Source organism: Sinocyclocheilus anshuiensis, unplaced genomic scaffold (assembly GCF_001515605.1).
Source record: "Sinocyclocheilus anshuiensis isolate Anshui unplaced genomic scaffold, SAMN03320099.WGS_v1.1 scaffold886, whole genome shotgun sequence".
Classification (NCBI taxonomy): domain Eukaryota; kingdom Metazoa; phylum Chordata; class Actinopteri; order Cypriniformes; family Cyprinidae; genus Sinocyclocheilus; species Sinocyclocheilus anshuiensis.
The window spans coordinates 124787-140985 of NW_015536542.1; the positions used below are offsets into that span (position 1 = coordinate 124787).

General features: G+C 37.7%; 1 protein-coding gene across 1 annotated transcript in view; it reads left to right on the forward strand.

The window, feature by feature from the left end:
- LOC107697673 (ephrin type-A receptor 3-like) overlaps positions 1–13885 on the forward strand; it is a 67324-nt gene extending 53439 nt beyond the window's left edge. The window contains exons 12-18 of the mRNA XM_016498470.1: positions 5711–5772; positions 7186–7395; positions 8225–8374; positions 9620–9813; positions 10729–10866; positions 11947–12043; positions 12166–13885. Of these exons, the coding sequence (XP_016353956.1) occupies positions 5711–5772; positions 7186–7395; positions 8225–8374; positions 9620–9813; positions 10729–10866; positions 11947–12043; positions 12166–12171 (857 nt within the window). The 3' untranslated portion in view covers positions 12172–13885. The remainder of the gene's footprint in view (positions 1–5710; positions 5773–7185; positions 7396–8224; positions 8375–9619; positions 9814–10728; positions 10867–11946; positions 12044–12165) is intronic.
- The last annotated feature ends 2314 nt before the right edge of the window (positions 13886–16199 follow it).

Here is a 16199-nt window from a genome sequence, read left to right on the forward strand (position 1 = left end):
TGTGTGTGTGTGTTATAAAATGAAATAATGTAAGAAAATGCATATAATAATTCTAATAATTATACATAATAATGTATAATTATACATAATGTGTTTGCGTATATATAACAATTACCACTTTATTTTAATGTCAAATTCTCACATCAGGAAGGGGGCCAACACTTTTTCACACCACTGTATATATATATATATATATATATATATATATATGCTAATTAATAACTGTATGGCACACACTCCGTAATTTAGGAGAATCCTGATTCATAAACAATCTAATAAGAATACAAACAAAATGTGTGAATGTACTTGTGGAAAGTTGCATGAGAACCTTTTCTGCACACATATGTAAACACATTTTTTGCGAGAGAGGCTCAATGAAACTGTCAGATTATGTATCTTCCATATTGCTCTTTCTGGCAGGTAATATAACACATGTGTGTGCGTGTGTCGGTTTGCGAACGTGTCCTCGTCTGCCACTGATTGGGTGAGATATGATAGCCAGAGTAATTTCACAGGTCACAGATCAGCCTGATGGTGTAGGGAATGGGGATAGGAGAGGTCAGCGACCCTTCAGCACTGCATTACTGAAGCAGCTGTCAATCCAGCCCCCTCCTCGTACGCACAGACTAATCATAGCACTGATGGAGCTGAGCAGAGATGCATTAAAGAGGCTGAAGAGTGTTTATGCTGCTTGATGGAGCGCCGGCGAGAAAGACAAAGAGTTTTGCGCTGTAATATGAAAAGCATCTGTCACATAACACAGCTTTCAGAGAGGCGCTCTATCATTACCACCTCAGACGGCAAAAAATTAGACCGTGATTGAGCTTTTTGTAATGCAAATGTGTCAGCAGCTCAGAGAATGGAATCAGAATAGACCTTAATGCCCCATTCAGTTCTTTATCCCCATCTTTACAAAAACACAGAGCTGTCATCGTCTCTATTATAAACCCATTTTGCATCTAACCATCAGATTAGCGAACTGCAGTGTGCTATCTGATAACGTTTGCCATCATCGGCTGTATTTTCAGGTTCATTCCAGCTGAGTCCTCAAGAAAAGTTTTTCTTTGTGCCATCAACAGAGGGAACAATAGATAAGAGGATGTATTTTCTAAATCATTGAAAGTATTGCTTTGTTCAGAGTAATGTGTGCTTTTAAGATAGAGCTTTACTTGTTTAGAGCCCTAAAATTCCTTTATCCTCTGATATTTCATAACAAATTGCTGTCATTTCATCAAATACCTCCAAAGCATGTGATTACAGATGATGTACAGAGTACATACTGAATTTGCAGGTCTTTTAATGTATATTGCCTTTTCCCTTAAATGCATGTATGGATTCCTTGCTCCTGTGATAATGACCATAATTACGGCCTTTCCACAGTGTTAAGACATTTAGAGTAGATTGGCTCACCGTGGGATGCAATAGACGTTTGAGTCAGTGTTGCCAGATCGGGTGGAGGATTTCCAGCCCAAAAGCTCACCAAAACCCACCCAATCCATCAAAAAACTGCCCAAAACTTTAACTGTCAAAATGTGATAGAATTTTATTGTCATGTCAATTAAGGTTGATAAGGACCAATTTTAACTCCTTAAAACAAAATAAAGATGACAAAACTTCAGACAACTACAGCATGTCTTTCGTGAAGTGCATTGTTGAACATAATACAGAACTTTGCACAGTCAAAACTAATCGGGTCCACCAGCTTTCTAATGCAGGACAGGATCGTATAGTCCCATATTCAGTTTAGATTTTGGTTAAATTGTTTAACTGTGCTCTGATTTCAGTTACATTGATATCAACTAAGAGCCTTCGCATCATCTCCCTCCACAGGTGTAATTCAGGTTGTGAGAGTCGAGTCACTGTCCCACTCTTTACCTTGTAACTTATATTTAGGCAACTCTGGCATTGTGATCGCTTGAATATACAGCTATACGTTCAAAATCAGATCCCTTATCGTGCTAAAAACCATCACTCATGAATCATCATGTCTGTCTGCTGATCCTTCGTGATTGGCTAAAAGTGTGGCGGGCAATACCAGTATTAGCACCATGTTGACTGATTGGATGCCGTACATGCACACATGGGTTTAGTTTTTTTTATCAATTAGCCTATACAGTTTAGATGTTTGAAAACCACCAAACTGACCCTAGTCTCGCGTAGCCAGACCTTCAGACTCACGGCAGAAGGTCTGGGAACCTTGGCCGCTTTGAATGGCAAGGCCCACCCAAGAGGCCATATGACTGACAGATAAAGCAACCAATCACGTTTCGTTTTGTGCCGTGTCATGTTTAGGGGCGTGGAAATGTCCCCACAATAACAGACCGTGTGTAAAATGCTTGGACGTATTTTAAAGATTCTATGCCGCGAACTTTAAGTATTTCACATACTTTTGAACATCCAGCGTTTAGTTGATCCTGATAAGCGCTCATTATCACAATTGTAAACACGACGGCTTGCTTCTAACATGAGGGGGTTTGGCATCACGGCATATTTGTTTCCAGGTGGAACATTAAAGAATGCGACACGTACGTCTCCTGGAAATCCTGTATAATTCAACCAATCCGATGACGACTTCGAAACTCCCGAAGTGTTTCCAATTTTGTGTGCCGTATGCATCAGATGTTCAGCCAATGATAGGCGTGATATTTGAGGCTGAGACTAACCTGACCCCAAACCAGCCCAAATTTTGTCCACCCTCCCAAACAATTTTTTACCCACACAATCCAATTCAAAACCTCCCAATCTGGCAACACTGGTTTGAGTGTGTGTGTGTGTGTGTGTGTGAATACTGTCTAAAGCGCTCCTAAAACTGCTGCAGCATCAATCACCCTTAAATGTGCACGCATGGATAAGTAGCTAGGTAATTTCATTAACAACCGTCAGCCATACTCTAGCTCAACGGCTAGAGTGCAGAAATGCACATCTGTTTGATCTGATAGTGCGCACAACAGCAATGTCAGGGAGATGTTGCGGTTTATTTTTGAATGCGCTCTATATTTCAGTTCTGGTGGCCAAACAATTGTAGGTTGAGGCAAGGAGGCCACGTCATCCAGCTAGCTCAGTGTCAAAGTAATTTGTCCCACGTTGATAAGCTAATGCGTGATCCTTTCGGATATCCTTCGCCACGCTTGTCGTGTGGCTTCGATTCTAAATGATGTGACCGATACATTTGTGATTTACTTACAGTGACAGCTAGGACATACAGTGCAACCCCCATTCATCTAAAACCACAAATGGCAACGTCTTAGGGCTTGGTGCTATAAATAGCTCGTTAGGGTTGAATGGGGTTTTATTGAATTCAATTGGGTTTCTGTTTTCTTTGTGCATTGCTGAAGTAAAGATTACAAAACCATAATGAAACCATTGACTCTTTGCTTATAGCCTCACTCGCAAATCTCCAGTATGCAGGGCAGGCTTAAATTTGGAAATTGACAGGGCAGATGTCTTATCTTTGTCCTCGAGATCTTCTGCTAACATTTTCTTTTTACTTCTTGTATTGCATCTAGAGATGTGAAAAGTCACAATGCAGAGGCCAGTGATGTCCGCCTGCGTTCATATTGCAGTAGAAATGGTGCTTTAATGATGCAACTTTTTAAATGGTTTCCATGCAAACTGTTTAACAGCTGAAGCACAACATAATAAAGTACAAAAAATATATTATACTATATGAAATATAACAAACAAAAAAAAAACTCGCTAATCAATTAGTCAAAGGGAAAAAATGTTCATGACTTTCTTTGTTTATTTCTATAAAATTAATTCTAATTATTAAATGGACCATCCTAAATTTATTTTCTTTTAATTTTTATTTATTTTTCATTCTATTTAACTGAATTTAATTATTTTAATTTAAAAATAAAATGAATGAAAATAAAAAAAATACTAAAATTAAAATATAAATTTTACAGGGACAATATATTATAATAATATATTTTAAATGAATGATGGATTTATATAGCGCTTTATTGTTTATTTTTGTACAACCAAAGCACTTTACAATCATATGAGGGGGTCTCTTCTCAACCACCACCAGTGTGCAGCATCCACTTGGATGATGCGACGGCAGCCACAGGACAACGGCGCCAGTGCACTCACCACAAACCAGCTACAGGTGGATAGGCGAGAGAGTCATAGAGCCAATCAAGTGGATGGGGATTATTAGGAGGCCATGATTGACAAAGGCATGGGGGCAGTTTTGGCCAGGACATCGGGGTTACACCCCTACTCCTTACGAGAAGTGCCATGGGATTTTTAATGACAGAGAGTCAGGACCTCGGTTTAACGTCTCATCCGAAAGACGGTGCTTTTATCCCTAGAAAATGCATGCATATTAATTGGACCAGCCTATTTTCTGTAAAAAAAATTTTTCATTCAGTTTAATTTATATTATTTTAATCTAAAAATAAAATGAATGAAAATAAATAAAAATATAAAAACAATAACCTATTAATTTACAGGAACAATATAATAATAATAATAATAATAATAATAATATATTACACTTTCCCCCGGTTTCAGAGAAAAGGCTTATGAAAATTGCTTAAATGTCTTAATTGAACTATGATCTAATCCTGGCTTAGTCTAAGCCCCGTCTGTGAAACCGGGCCATAATGTATTAAATAAATAAGAAAAAAACATCACTTTTTGACATCACTAATCAAATTGTAAAATAGAAACAAATGTTCATATTATTTGTTTGTTTGGTTGGTTGATTTTGTTTTCTCTAGAAAATGCATATTAACTGGACCAGTTAATTTTATTTTATTATTTTAAAAATTACACTACTAATTTACATAAATAGTCCCCATGGAGCAAACTGTGTTTACGTTGTTTCCTCAATGTCACAATAGTGATACCTCAAGGATCACCTCGCATCATTCAAACATATAACCTGTAAGGCTAGGCTACAGGCTACAAAATAAAGGGCTGTTCACAGAAATGGTTAACATCTCTAGGGCTAAACGGCATCTGCGTCTGGTGCCATGAGGTGAACATTTCTGCTGTACATTACATCCATCAAGCATCTCTGATAATCGGGATGGATTAGCATGTGCTCTTCCCTGTCACATGCGAGGTGAGAAGGGGGTCTCTCTGATTGACAGCGTGTTATTTGGGTGGAATCAAGGGATAATTTTTACTTTCTTTCAGTAACGCAGGTGCGAGCTCCCCATATGAGCCTCTTGCAGCTGTGTCTGCAACATAGCAAAGAGTTGAACACTTTTCCCATTAGCAGATCTTTACACCCTCTCCCCCCTTCATCATCCTCCCTTCTAAAGGAACTCATTACCATTTTAGGTATTTCTGGACAAAGATATTCTCAGTGGACAGCTCACTCTAATTATCTGCCTGACTGTTATTGAGAGCTTTGATTAGGGGCTGTCTCTATGAGTAACAGGCAGCAGGTAGAGGCGAACGAAAACAGCAACAAGGTTCTGTGAAGTCGCGGGGAGTGGGGGAGGTGTCCGCTCTCTTTATCTGCATGTTTTTCTCTGTCAACTTGGAAATTAATTAAATATAGGACACAAAAGCGCCAGCCTCTTCCTGCCTCTCTGCTGTGTCTTTTCTTATTCGCCTGTGAAAAAAATTAAACGTCTTTCTCTCGCTTCTGCTCTCTCTCTCTCTCTCTCTCTGTCTCTCTCTCTCTCTCGCTCTCTATTTTCCCGCAATATTTCACACTTCCCATTTTGTCTCCTCTTTCTCTGTCCCTTAGGTAAGCCTGTGATGATTGTGACAGAGTACATGGAAAATGGATCTCTGGACACTTTTTTGAAGGTGAGCGTGCTCTATTTTGCTACGAATGATGGAGGCCAATTTGCACCAAAGGAAATGCTGTGAAATATCACAGGAACACAAAGCAGTCATCCGGCTCTTCCAGATTGGGCTCCACAACTCACATGTTCACACCTCTCTATGCCTGGTTTGTCTTTGTGTCCCTCAGCTTGTGTTTTGTTTCCCAGCTCAGCCCACCATGGTTTATGCTGGTTTGGATCATTATGTTCACGAGCAAATCTTATCTGGTGGAGATAGTCTACCAGCATGGTCTTTCTGATAACGCTGGTTGACTTGCTGGTCAAGCTAGTTTAGAAGCTTTATGGAGACACTAGCCACAAGGTTTTTCAGGCTTATTGATGCCAAATTACTGTATAGCGGATATGCAAATAATTTGTACTGTGTGAGAAAAATAGTAAGAGTGGTATTATAAAGATATGTTATTTCAATTTTTTTTTACATTATTATACTAAAGTCAAAGCAAAATATTTAAATATTATCCTGAAAAATGTACTTTCTATTATATTGACAGTGTCTTCTACCTATTATAATTTGAAGAGAATATTTTAAATTTAAATTTATTATTTATAGCACTTTTCACAGTACAGGTGCATCTCAATAAATTAGAATGTCGTGGAAAAGTTCATTTATTTCAGTAATTCAACTCTTTTGAGTTGTGAAACTCGTGTTTTTTTATTGGTCTTATGAAGTAGTCTAATTTGTTGAGATGCACCTGTATATTGATTATACAAAGTGATTTTACAGATATTATTGCCCCTTTTATTTATTAAAAACTACAAAAAATATTTAAAAACTAATAAAAACTGCCATTTAATTATATTTTGAATAAAAAAATCATAAATAGTCCCATGATTTCTGACCCATCTTTTACAAGCTAAATGAAGCCATAATAATGTCGAATTTCATACATATACATTAAAGTATTATATGAATTTATTACATTAAAATATTCAATTAATATCCATCTAATTATATATACACACATACACATAATAAACATACATATTAACATACATAATATATCAGATAGGTATTAATTGGAAACCCCTGCTCTAACAAACCAGCATCTCATTATTACCCCAATATTACCATGCAAACATAGTTAACAATCAAAACATTACGTTTTTTTGCCACAGGGTAAATTGAAACATCATAATTTGGTTAGTTGGTTACTTACTTGCCATTGGTTGCATAAAAGCCTGAATGATTATACAGTGATTGCAGTTAATAGCTCATGCCCTGTAACATGTGAGCAACACTATTAATTATGGAGCCAATGAATTATGAATTACTCACGAGACACATTCGAACATGACCGACTGTGCCAGGATCCACAGAGGTTGAACAAGGCCACAGGGATGAGAATTTGACATGAGAACTCTTCATTTTGTGCAGAAACACGATGGGCAGTTCACGGTGATCCAGCTGGTGGGAATGATGCGTGGGATAGCCATGGGGATGCAGTACCTCTCAGAGATGAACTATGTGCACCGGGATTTGGCGGCACGGAACATTCTGGTCAACGGAAACCTGGTGTGTAAAGTGTCTGACTTCGGGTTGTCGCGCGTGTTAGAGGACGATCCCGAGGCGGAGTACACTACACGGGTGAGAGGTCATGCTTCTACTCTGGATGTTTGGTCTCCAGTCTCATTTGAACTAGATTTACTATGCAACAGTTTTGTTGTGATCTGTTAAGCTGGTTCAGCTTTTTGTTTAAAAGAAATATGATTTGATTGTGTAGGGAAAAAAAACCAGACACAGCGAGATATATTCTTGCTGACCTGTAGTCTGGAAATGAGGTCACACAGGACTGTCATAACAGCTATCCAGACTGATGGATGGCTAAACATCTACTCAATGTGGGTGTGTGCCTTTCCCTGCCTGTGAATGCATTTGTACATGGTTTTGCTGAAAGATGAGTATAAAAAAATGAAAAATAAAGGTTGGACCAGCATTCTAGAGCAAAAATACCAAGAAATGGCTTTTTTAATTGAAAGGAAGGACTTCCTTTACCACAGCCGCCTTGTTGAGTTTTGCAATTACGCCCAGTTATGTTTCAACAAGTAGTTTGTCTCCTCCTTAATTGTCCAAACATTCATGTGATTCATGTTGATAAAAACTGCTTACCGCTAATCACTAGTTTTGGGCAAGGTACTCAAAAAATGTAGCTAGCTAAGCTCCCAGTTAGCTAAGCTAAATGCTCCCCTTTAGCAAAAGTAGCTACAACCTACTGTACATTTCAAAAATAGCTTGCTATTAAGCTATTCCACAACTTAAGATAATAAAATAGCTTCACTACTGTAAAGCTGCATGATTTTAAAAATAGCAGTGCTAGCACGTTGATGGTGATCACCTAATAGCTTGCTAATAGCTTTGTAGTGATGCTGCTTCACAACATTGCTAATCACTGATTTTTTTTTGTGCTGTTTTTTAGGGGGGTAAGATTCCCATTCGATGGACAGCCCCTGAGGCCATCACCTACAGGAAGTTCACATCAGCCAGTGATGTGTGGAGTTACGGCATTGTCATGTGGGAGGTGATATCCTATGGGGAACGACCGTACTGGGAAATGTCCAATCAGGACGTGAGTAAATTCTGAATATAATGTTACCATAGTTTCACTGCACAAAGATCTCACAGTAAACAGAAAATTTTTAAAAGTTTTAAGAATTAAGAATGGTATAACCATTAGTGTTATTTTATTATATATGTGCTATTATAGTATTTATTAATATTTTGAATTAGCTTTTATTTGAATATTTTCAGTTTTCATTTTAGTTTAAGTTTTAGTCCTTGTGTTTATTAGTTTTTTTTAGAGTAATTCTATTTAGCTTTATTTTTATTTCAGTTTTATTAATTTTAGTACTTCAGCCGATTTTATTTCAGCTAGTTGCCAAAGCAGTATTTCTAAGATGTTTTCGTCTAATATTTATATTTTATTTTATTTAGGCTTTATTTTCAATTAATAGTTTTAGTTTTAGTTAACAGTAACAACTCTGTTAACCATTGCCACTGGCCACTTTATTTTTTAAACTTGTGAATCCTCATCAATTTGTAATAAAAGACCTCTGCCAGAACACTTCACTGGGACTGGAATTAAAAAAAAAAAAAAAAAACTCCCAGGCTTACAAAGGTATAAAGATTAAATGCATCTGGAGGGTGAACATTTTCAGATTTCAATTCACAGGCCTTTTTAAAAGAGGGAATTTGAATCCGTGTCAGTGGGTTCTTGGCAGATTTTCCACACCAGAAACCATTTTCATTTATTTATCATCACCTTGGGAAGAGATCTTTGCTTGGGATTTGGAAAGAGGCTGCTCGGGAAAGAGATCAAGACATTTGGGAATGATTCGAGCCTGTATACTCGACATTTTAAAGTGGAATGCAAAAATGTTTGCATGATTGTTAGCGGATGAACTTTTATTGTGTCGAGAGCGGAATTCGAAAGTTCCATTCAAGGCGTAAACCACAAAATCCATCTGTCTTCCTTCCCTTGCCATTGTAACAGGCAATGGAGCGTTTCGACGGTTACAGTCTTCCAGGCAAGAGTTAAGATAATATGAATGTTTGCATCAAGCTAGTTTATTCCTTTCCTTACGGCGGTATCATTTCATAAAAGGGACTAAATTAAACAGCTCCCCTCTTGCGCTAACAAAGACGGTCTGACCCAAAATCTCATTCTCACTTCAGTCACAGATGGATAAAAAAATGAATTAATCTAACCCCACAAAAGCTAAATGCTTAAGCAAGAGAATAAATCTGCTCAGTATTCATGAAGCGTAGACGCTACTAATGTATGATTTTTAATGCGGAATCTTCTTCCCTCCAGGTGATAAAAGCTATAGATGAAGGCTACAGGCTACCGGCTCCAATGGACTGTCCGGTGGTGCTTCACCAGCTCATGCTAGACTGCTGGGAAAAGAACCGCAGCGATCGGCCAAAATTCGGGCAGATTGTCAGTACCCTGGACAGGCTGATCCGGAACCCAAGCAGCATGAAGCAGCTGGCCAACACTGCAGTCTGGTGAGCCAAATGCCCTCCGCAGATTAGATCTGAATTCAATAGAGGTGATCCGCTGGGATGTGTGTGGCGGTTTGCAGTATATAGCTCATGAAGTGTGTTATGATGTTTCTCAGGGGTGTGATTAAAATCTAAGGTGTTTTTTGCAGTAATCCAATAAATTCAAAATAAATGAAACCGATATCCGGCTAATCTAGATTGAAGCCAGATGTACGTCAGTACAAACCTCTTCCTTCCAGTGCATGTTTCTCTCAGTCAGGTGGGGGGTTTGCGGTGGTCTTGGCTGATATCTGATTGCCTGTCTATCCCTCTGCCGCATTTTGAGGGTTGCCAAATAGGAGGCAGATGGGCGCTGGATTGTTTAGCCAGTACTTGCCACAGTTAAAGCAGAATGTGCAAACTAAATTTTCTCACAAACCACTGGGAAAACTCCGCCTAGTGCCCTTGCTATTAAATAAAATAGGTTTAAATCTAAATTACTCAGGATTGTGTTTATAATGGAGGCTATGCAACAGAGAGGGAGAGAGTGACAGAGACATGATTTGAGGCAATCCGCCTCCCTTCTGGATTTGGAAAGCCTAACGTGTCCAGGCAAGGATAAGCTTTTGATAAGCTGACACAAACACACACACTCGAATGCATGAAAAAAAGCTGGTTTCTTTCCCATTACGAAACTGTGTTTGTAAGTGCTCGCATCATTGAAACACTTACATTGAAAGTATGAGAAAACTGCATAAATCTAAATGGAATTTTACCAAAAACACAACATCAAATGGATACATAAATCTGACATCCTCGCAGACCAGTGCAGAATGCTTTCTTCATGACAATTCTGGCATATGCAATACTACCGTAGATGTGAAATGACATGGTTATAAAAGACCGTTATTCTGACTGCACTTCCTCCTCCAATCATAGGGAGGACCCAGTGACTCCTGAGGCGGGAGTCAGCACGGTGGAAGACTGGCTGGACTTGATTAAAATGGGTCAGTACAAGGAACACTTTTCCAGCGCCGGCTACGTCACCCTGGACTCAGTTCTGTACGTCAGCACCAGGTAAATAAAAGCTACACTAATTCAAAAGACACTTCTCAATGGTATATTATCTTACTGCATACTAAGAATCAAACTGAGAGTTTACAAACTGCACTGTATAAAGCTCCAAAAAGCAGTATGGCATTCCAAACCGAATACTTGAATACATTGTACACTGCCTACTATTTTTAAAAAAGTATGCAAAACCATATAAAATATACAGTGTTAAACGGTGTAAACAATATTGTTATGACGTGACCTCATTACTTGGCATGTTTAATTCAGCAAACGGCATCCAGTTATATTATTGAAAATAAACATGATTGTTTTGGGTTTTCATCCAAATATGTGTAAGAATTATTTTAAAGTAAGGTAACATCTAAGAGGTAAGGTAACAAATAAGAGGTTTCATTTGCATTTCTCATTGCATTATGGGAGTACAATATTCCACAGGCATTAGTATGCAACAGTAGTATGCTTAAATGTCACATGACCTCATTATGAGTTCAACTTAAATTATTATCCATTTTCAATTCAGTTTTGTGTAGAAATGTTGTAACTTTTGGCACTTTATTCAAATATTGTCAAAAAAAGTAAAAAATATATTTAGTTATGATTCATCACTGTAAATGGAAGTTGAGTGCATTGCATTATGGGATTCAATGTGTGCTGTGCTTCCATGCATACAGAAAAGCTGCTAACTGTATACAATTAACATAAAACATACTGTAAAAATAGTATGAGTAGTATAGCATTCCAAATATACCCAGCTATGTTGCAAAATTGAATGCTATTTACTGCATATTATGCACTGCCTACTACTTTGTAAAAAGTATGTAAAACAGTATGCAATACTTGGAAGTTATTGCTTGTAAGTTTTGTGTAAAAGTACTGTCATTTTTGTCAGTTTAATCAAATATGGAGTCAAACACTAATGGAATGCATTGCATTGTTCGATACCATATGTGTGCTCTAAACATCTGCACACTGTACATAGTTAACACACTGAATACTGTAAAAATAGTATGAGTGGTATGCTACTGTAAACATAACCACCATTTGCTAAAGCATTTTCTTCTGTCACTTTCCTTTCTCTCACAGTGAACTGGATAAGATGGGCGTAGCAATGACAGGCCATCAGAAAAAGATCTTGTCTAGTATCCAGTGTCTTCAGGCACACCATGGGACACAGGTTCAGGTATAGCGCCTCACCTCAACGTCCTCAAACCTGTTCCGCTTCCATCGAGGAGGAGATTGGGGGCATTCTTGCCACATGGAAGCGTTTTGCTGCAAAATGACTCTGTTTTATCTCTCTACCAGCACTGAAGTTCATCAGCCCTACAGGAGAATGGGCCGGTACCTTCCCCTTTGTGATCCGCATCCAGAAAGGCAGTAGATCGCTGCGGATGTCCGAGATTGTGGACTTTAAAAGTGGATATCTTATCGATCCAAGTGAAGTAAGGACAAGAATCAACACCATTTGACATCACAGCACTGTGAACATCACGCTTCACTCCTCTTTGTACAGAAGACCTTGAGAAGAAACACCGATTGTGTCTTGTGAATCTTTTAACTGTTCTGAGAGCGATACTAGTAAGATTTTCTTCAATAAGACACTTAATGTGAACTGTGAGGATGAGGAAAGCTTCAGCGAGATGTCCTTGCAAACTTGTGTATGTGGAAATAGTTTAGAAACATTCAGACTCGCCTTTAAAAAGCAATGAAGCACTGATCTCTCTTTCGCACATACGCACACATTTAAACGCTACATAGAAGGGCCGCTCCTTGACCCCGAATGCCACTCCGGCCTGCTCCTGTCAAGCCCTCGGCAGCGTCTTTGGAATATGTTAATTCCACTGTGGAGATCTTCGAGTTTAGAGTGCCCACGCTTGTCACTTTTGACAAGTTCTGACATCCAATGTGCAGCAACAGAAACGAGAGACATTTAAGGAATGAAAAGTAATTGTTGCTTCACAAACAGAGACCTGACAGGGGGCAGATGTCATCCTTCCTTCACACTGGCAGCAACTTTCAGTCGTCTTTTTCAACACGTTGATGTGGAGCCACTTCATTTGATGTGGCTTTCCTTCTAATTTCATTGCCTATTTAAAGTAATTTCGCCTCATTACATGCGTTTCATCACAAACATGAACGTCTTTTTTGGAAGGAGGAAGGATATGTGTTGAGCTTTTTATGAGGGAGACTTTATTCCTAAATCATCCTGGTGTTGATGGAGCTGCACTCAGTGGACTGTTGAACCTATATTTGTGTTGGACCTCATTTAGCGTAGATCTCTGGTGCTTACCGAGTGCTTGGTACCTTCAGATTACATTTCCATATGATCTGATAACAGAATGGAGGAGCTTAAACATTTTAGCATACACTTTCCATGTCATTTCATGCACCATGTTCACAATCCCGTGTAAAAAGGTGTCCACAACAGATGCTGGTGCTTTAAAAATAGCTTCATCCTCCATTTTCTGGTTTCTCGCCCCAAGTTTCTTGGCAGTGCTTTGTTCCGCGCTTGGAAACGTGTGATTGAAGAAGAAACGATTGTATTGCAGTAGAAATTGAGACATTGTACAGTGTTGGTTATTGTATTTGTACAGTAATGACGTAGTGTTTTGAAGGTTTTTGTCAGTTGTAAATTAAGGCAAGGTGGTAACTCTTATTTTAACCTTCAACTCTAGCTTTGGACAGACGAGGATTGTGAGGCTGTAGAATGTAATGGATAATTTAGCTTTAAAGTGTTGGGGAAAGCTAAGCATTCTCAGGATTGTTGTTTGTCACTGATACACGATTTCAATATGGCAGCCGATCAGACAGAACTACCAACTCAGTTCTGTCGTCTACGGATACACTTCCTGTTCGATGCCTTTCAGTTTCATTGTTCTTATTTAAGTTTTGTCATCACAAGTCCTCCATTTATACACTATATTTTCGTCTTGTTTTCCAGTAGAATATATCTGAACATCAGAATTGCTTAGGATTTTAAGACTTGTTTTCCTTAAAATTACTTATTTTTCTGTTCTGAATCTAAGAAAAATTTGCGGGTTTTATGCTTAAAAAGAAAACAGTTTGTCAATTTAGTACAAAAAATACGAGATACTCTCTGAAACATAATATCTTTTACAATTTACACCAGTTCAAAAGTTTGAGATCAGCTAGATCTTTTTTTTGAAAGAAATTAATACTTCTTTCATCAAGGATGTATTAAATGAATCAAAAGTGACCATAAAGACATTTACTTTGTATTTTGTGACACTGAAGACTGGAGTAATGACTGCTGAAAATTCAGCTTTGCCATCACAGGAAGAAATGACATTTTAAAACATAATCAAAAAGAAATGGTTATAATAAATTCTAATAATATTTGACAATATTGCTGTTTTTGCTGTATTTTTGAGCCAATAAATGTAGCCTTGGTGAGCAGAAGAGACCTTTTCCCAAAACATAAAAAATATGATATAACCCAAACTTTTGAACAATATATTGTCTTATCTTTATGAATTTATCTTGTTTTAAGGATGCTTCGAAAAACATTTTATTGGAAAACAAGATGCAAACCGTTTTAGGTGAAACTGTATTGATTTAATAAGAACAACTTGGGCACTCCGAGTAAGTCAAATGCTAAATAAAATTCAATAAAAGATCAAGCATGATTTTTTTTTCACATTATTTATAATGTTAATGTTGGCAGACATTTTCTAAGTGATGCAGAAGAAACAAAAACAGTGTTATCCTCTCATTCTGTGACCTCTTGTGGTAAAATGTTCCTTTGGCTCATTTAATTGAAACGATAATGAAGAATGTTTATTTCTTCTGAATATCTATTGATGAAAGTCAAGGTTATAATTGTAATAATAGGCACATCTGCTCTCTCCTTTTAGTAATTCTTAATTAGGAGCTATTCCTAATTGTCAAATTACTGAAACATATGTGCCTATTCCGATTTGTAATTTCCCATGCGGCAACAATAACAGCGAATAATTTAATGAGGCGTTGCAAAAAGCATCTTCCAACCCAAAACAATCAACTTTTGAATTCTTGGAGTGATTTCAAAGTTCTCATCTATCAAATTTTTAGCTTATAGTTCTCTATTGACACAAACATGCACACAAACTCTCACAGTTCAATGCAGTAAACATTGTCTTGAAGCATTTTTGACATTCCTTTTGATTTTTCGAAATAATAAATGCCAGTGATTGTTTCATTTTGTGACGTACTGTTATTATACTCAATAATATCATGCATACTTTGGTCTGGAAGTTTACACAGTCCACACTACCTGTTACTTGGTTACCTGCACATTGCATCAGGACCTGGGTTAGACATTTTTAGCCAAGATAGTGGACACGCAACTTAAACTTTGATTGCCAGGTTTGAATATCATCCAGGATTAGCAGTAAGACGGGAGAATAATTATGTCACTCGGCGGTCGAGACGTGTAGCGCTGTTTGAAAAATATTAATGATGTGTCTGGAAGTCTAGAATTAAACTGTACAGGAGGCCACTCTCTTGTGGCTGAAAGATTCAGTATTACACAATCGTTGGATGGTTTTGAAGTCGGCCTCTGTAACTCACTCTGTCTGTTTTGTTGTATGGGTAACCGAACAGTGCATTACATAATTAAATCCTATCTGGTGTACTTGCGTTGAAGTGTACACATGTGATGCACTTTGCCACCCACTTCTAAACTGGAGTACTTCAGCCCTGAGTGTAAAAAGCTTCTCTGGCTTGCACGAGGTTAGTAATGGATACATGATCAGATAACTCCATGAAAGGTCACCGAGTCATTGACTTTAGCAAACCAGGTCCTCAGTCAGTACCTGAAGATGTTACCTCTAATTTTCTGTGTATCTTTTGTTTTGGATTTTCAACATTGTGCTCATTTGTGTACCAGTTTGGTTATTATTTCATAAAGTTCTTGTTGAATTGTATGCATTTTAAACATTGTGTCCAATAAATATGTTAATATTTTTAGCCTTTTGTTTTCATCTTTGTCTACTACAAAATGAATGTGAAATATATTGAAATGTGAAATATATATATATAAAAAAGCATTTAAGAGGTACAAAACAAGTTGAACATTACTATTTCATGCAACAAAAATGCTTTAAGTTTCATTTAAAGCATTACCAATCCAGAAATATCAGGAACAAAAGGTCAGTTCCAAGAAAAACATTGAACATCTGTCACCAGAAAACGGTTCCTAAACCTAGACTCCCCAGAGCGATTGTGAATAAACACACAAGTAAACATACTGTCAGATGCTTGTCTCTCACCCTTCCCTTCTACCTCTTCCAGGAGATGCTCGTGAGATCCATACTAACTGAAAACAAACAGAGCATTGC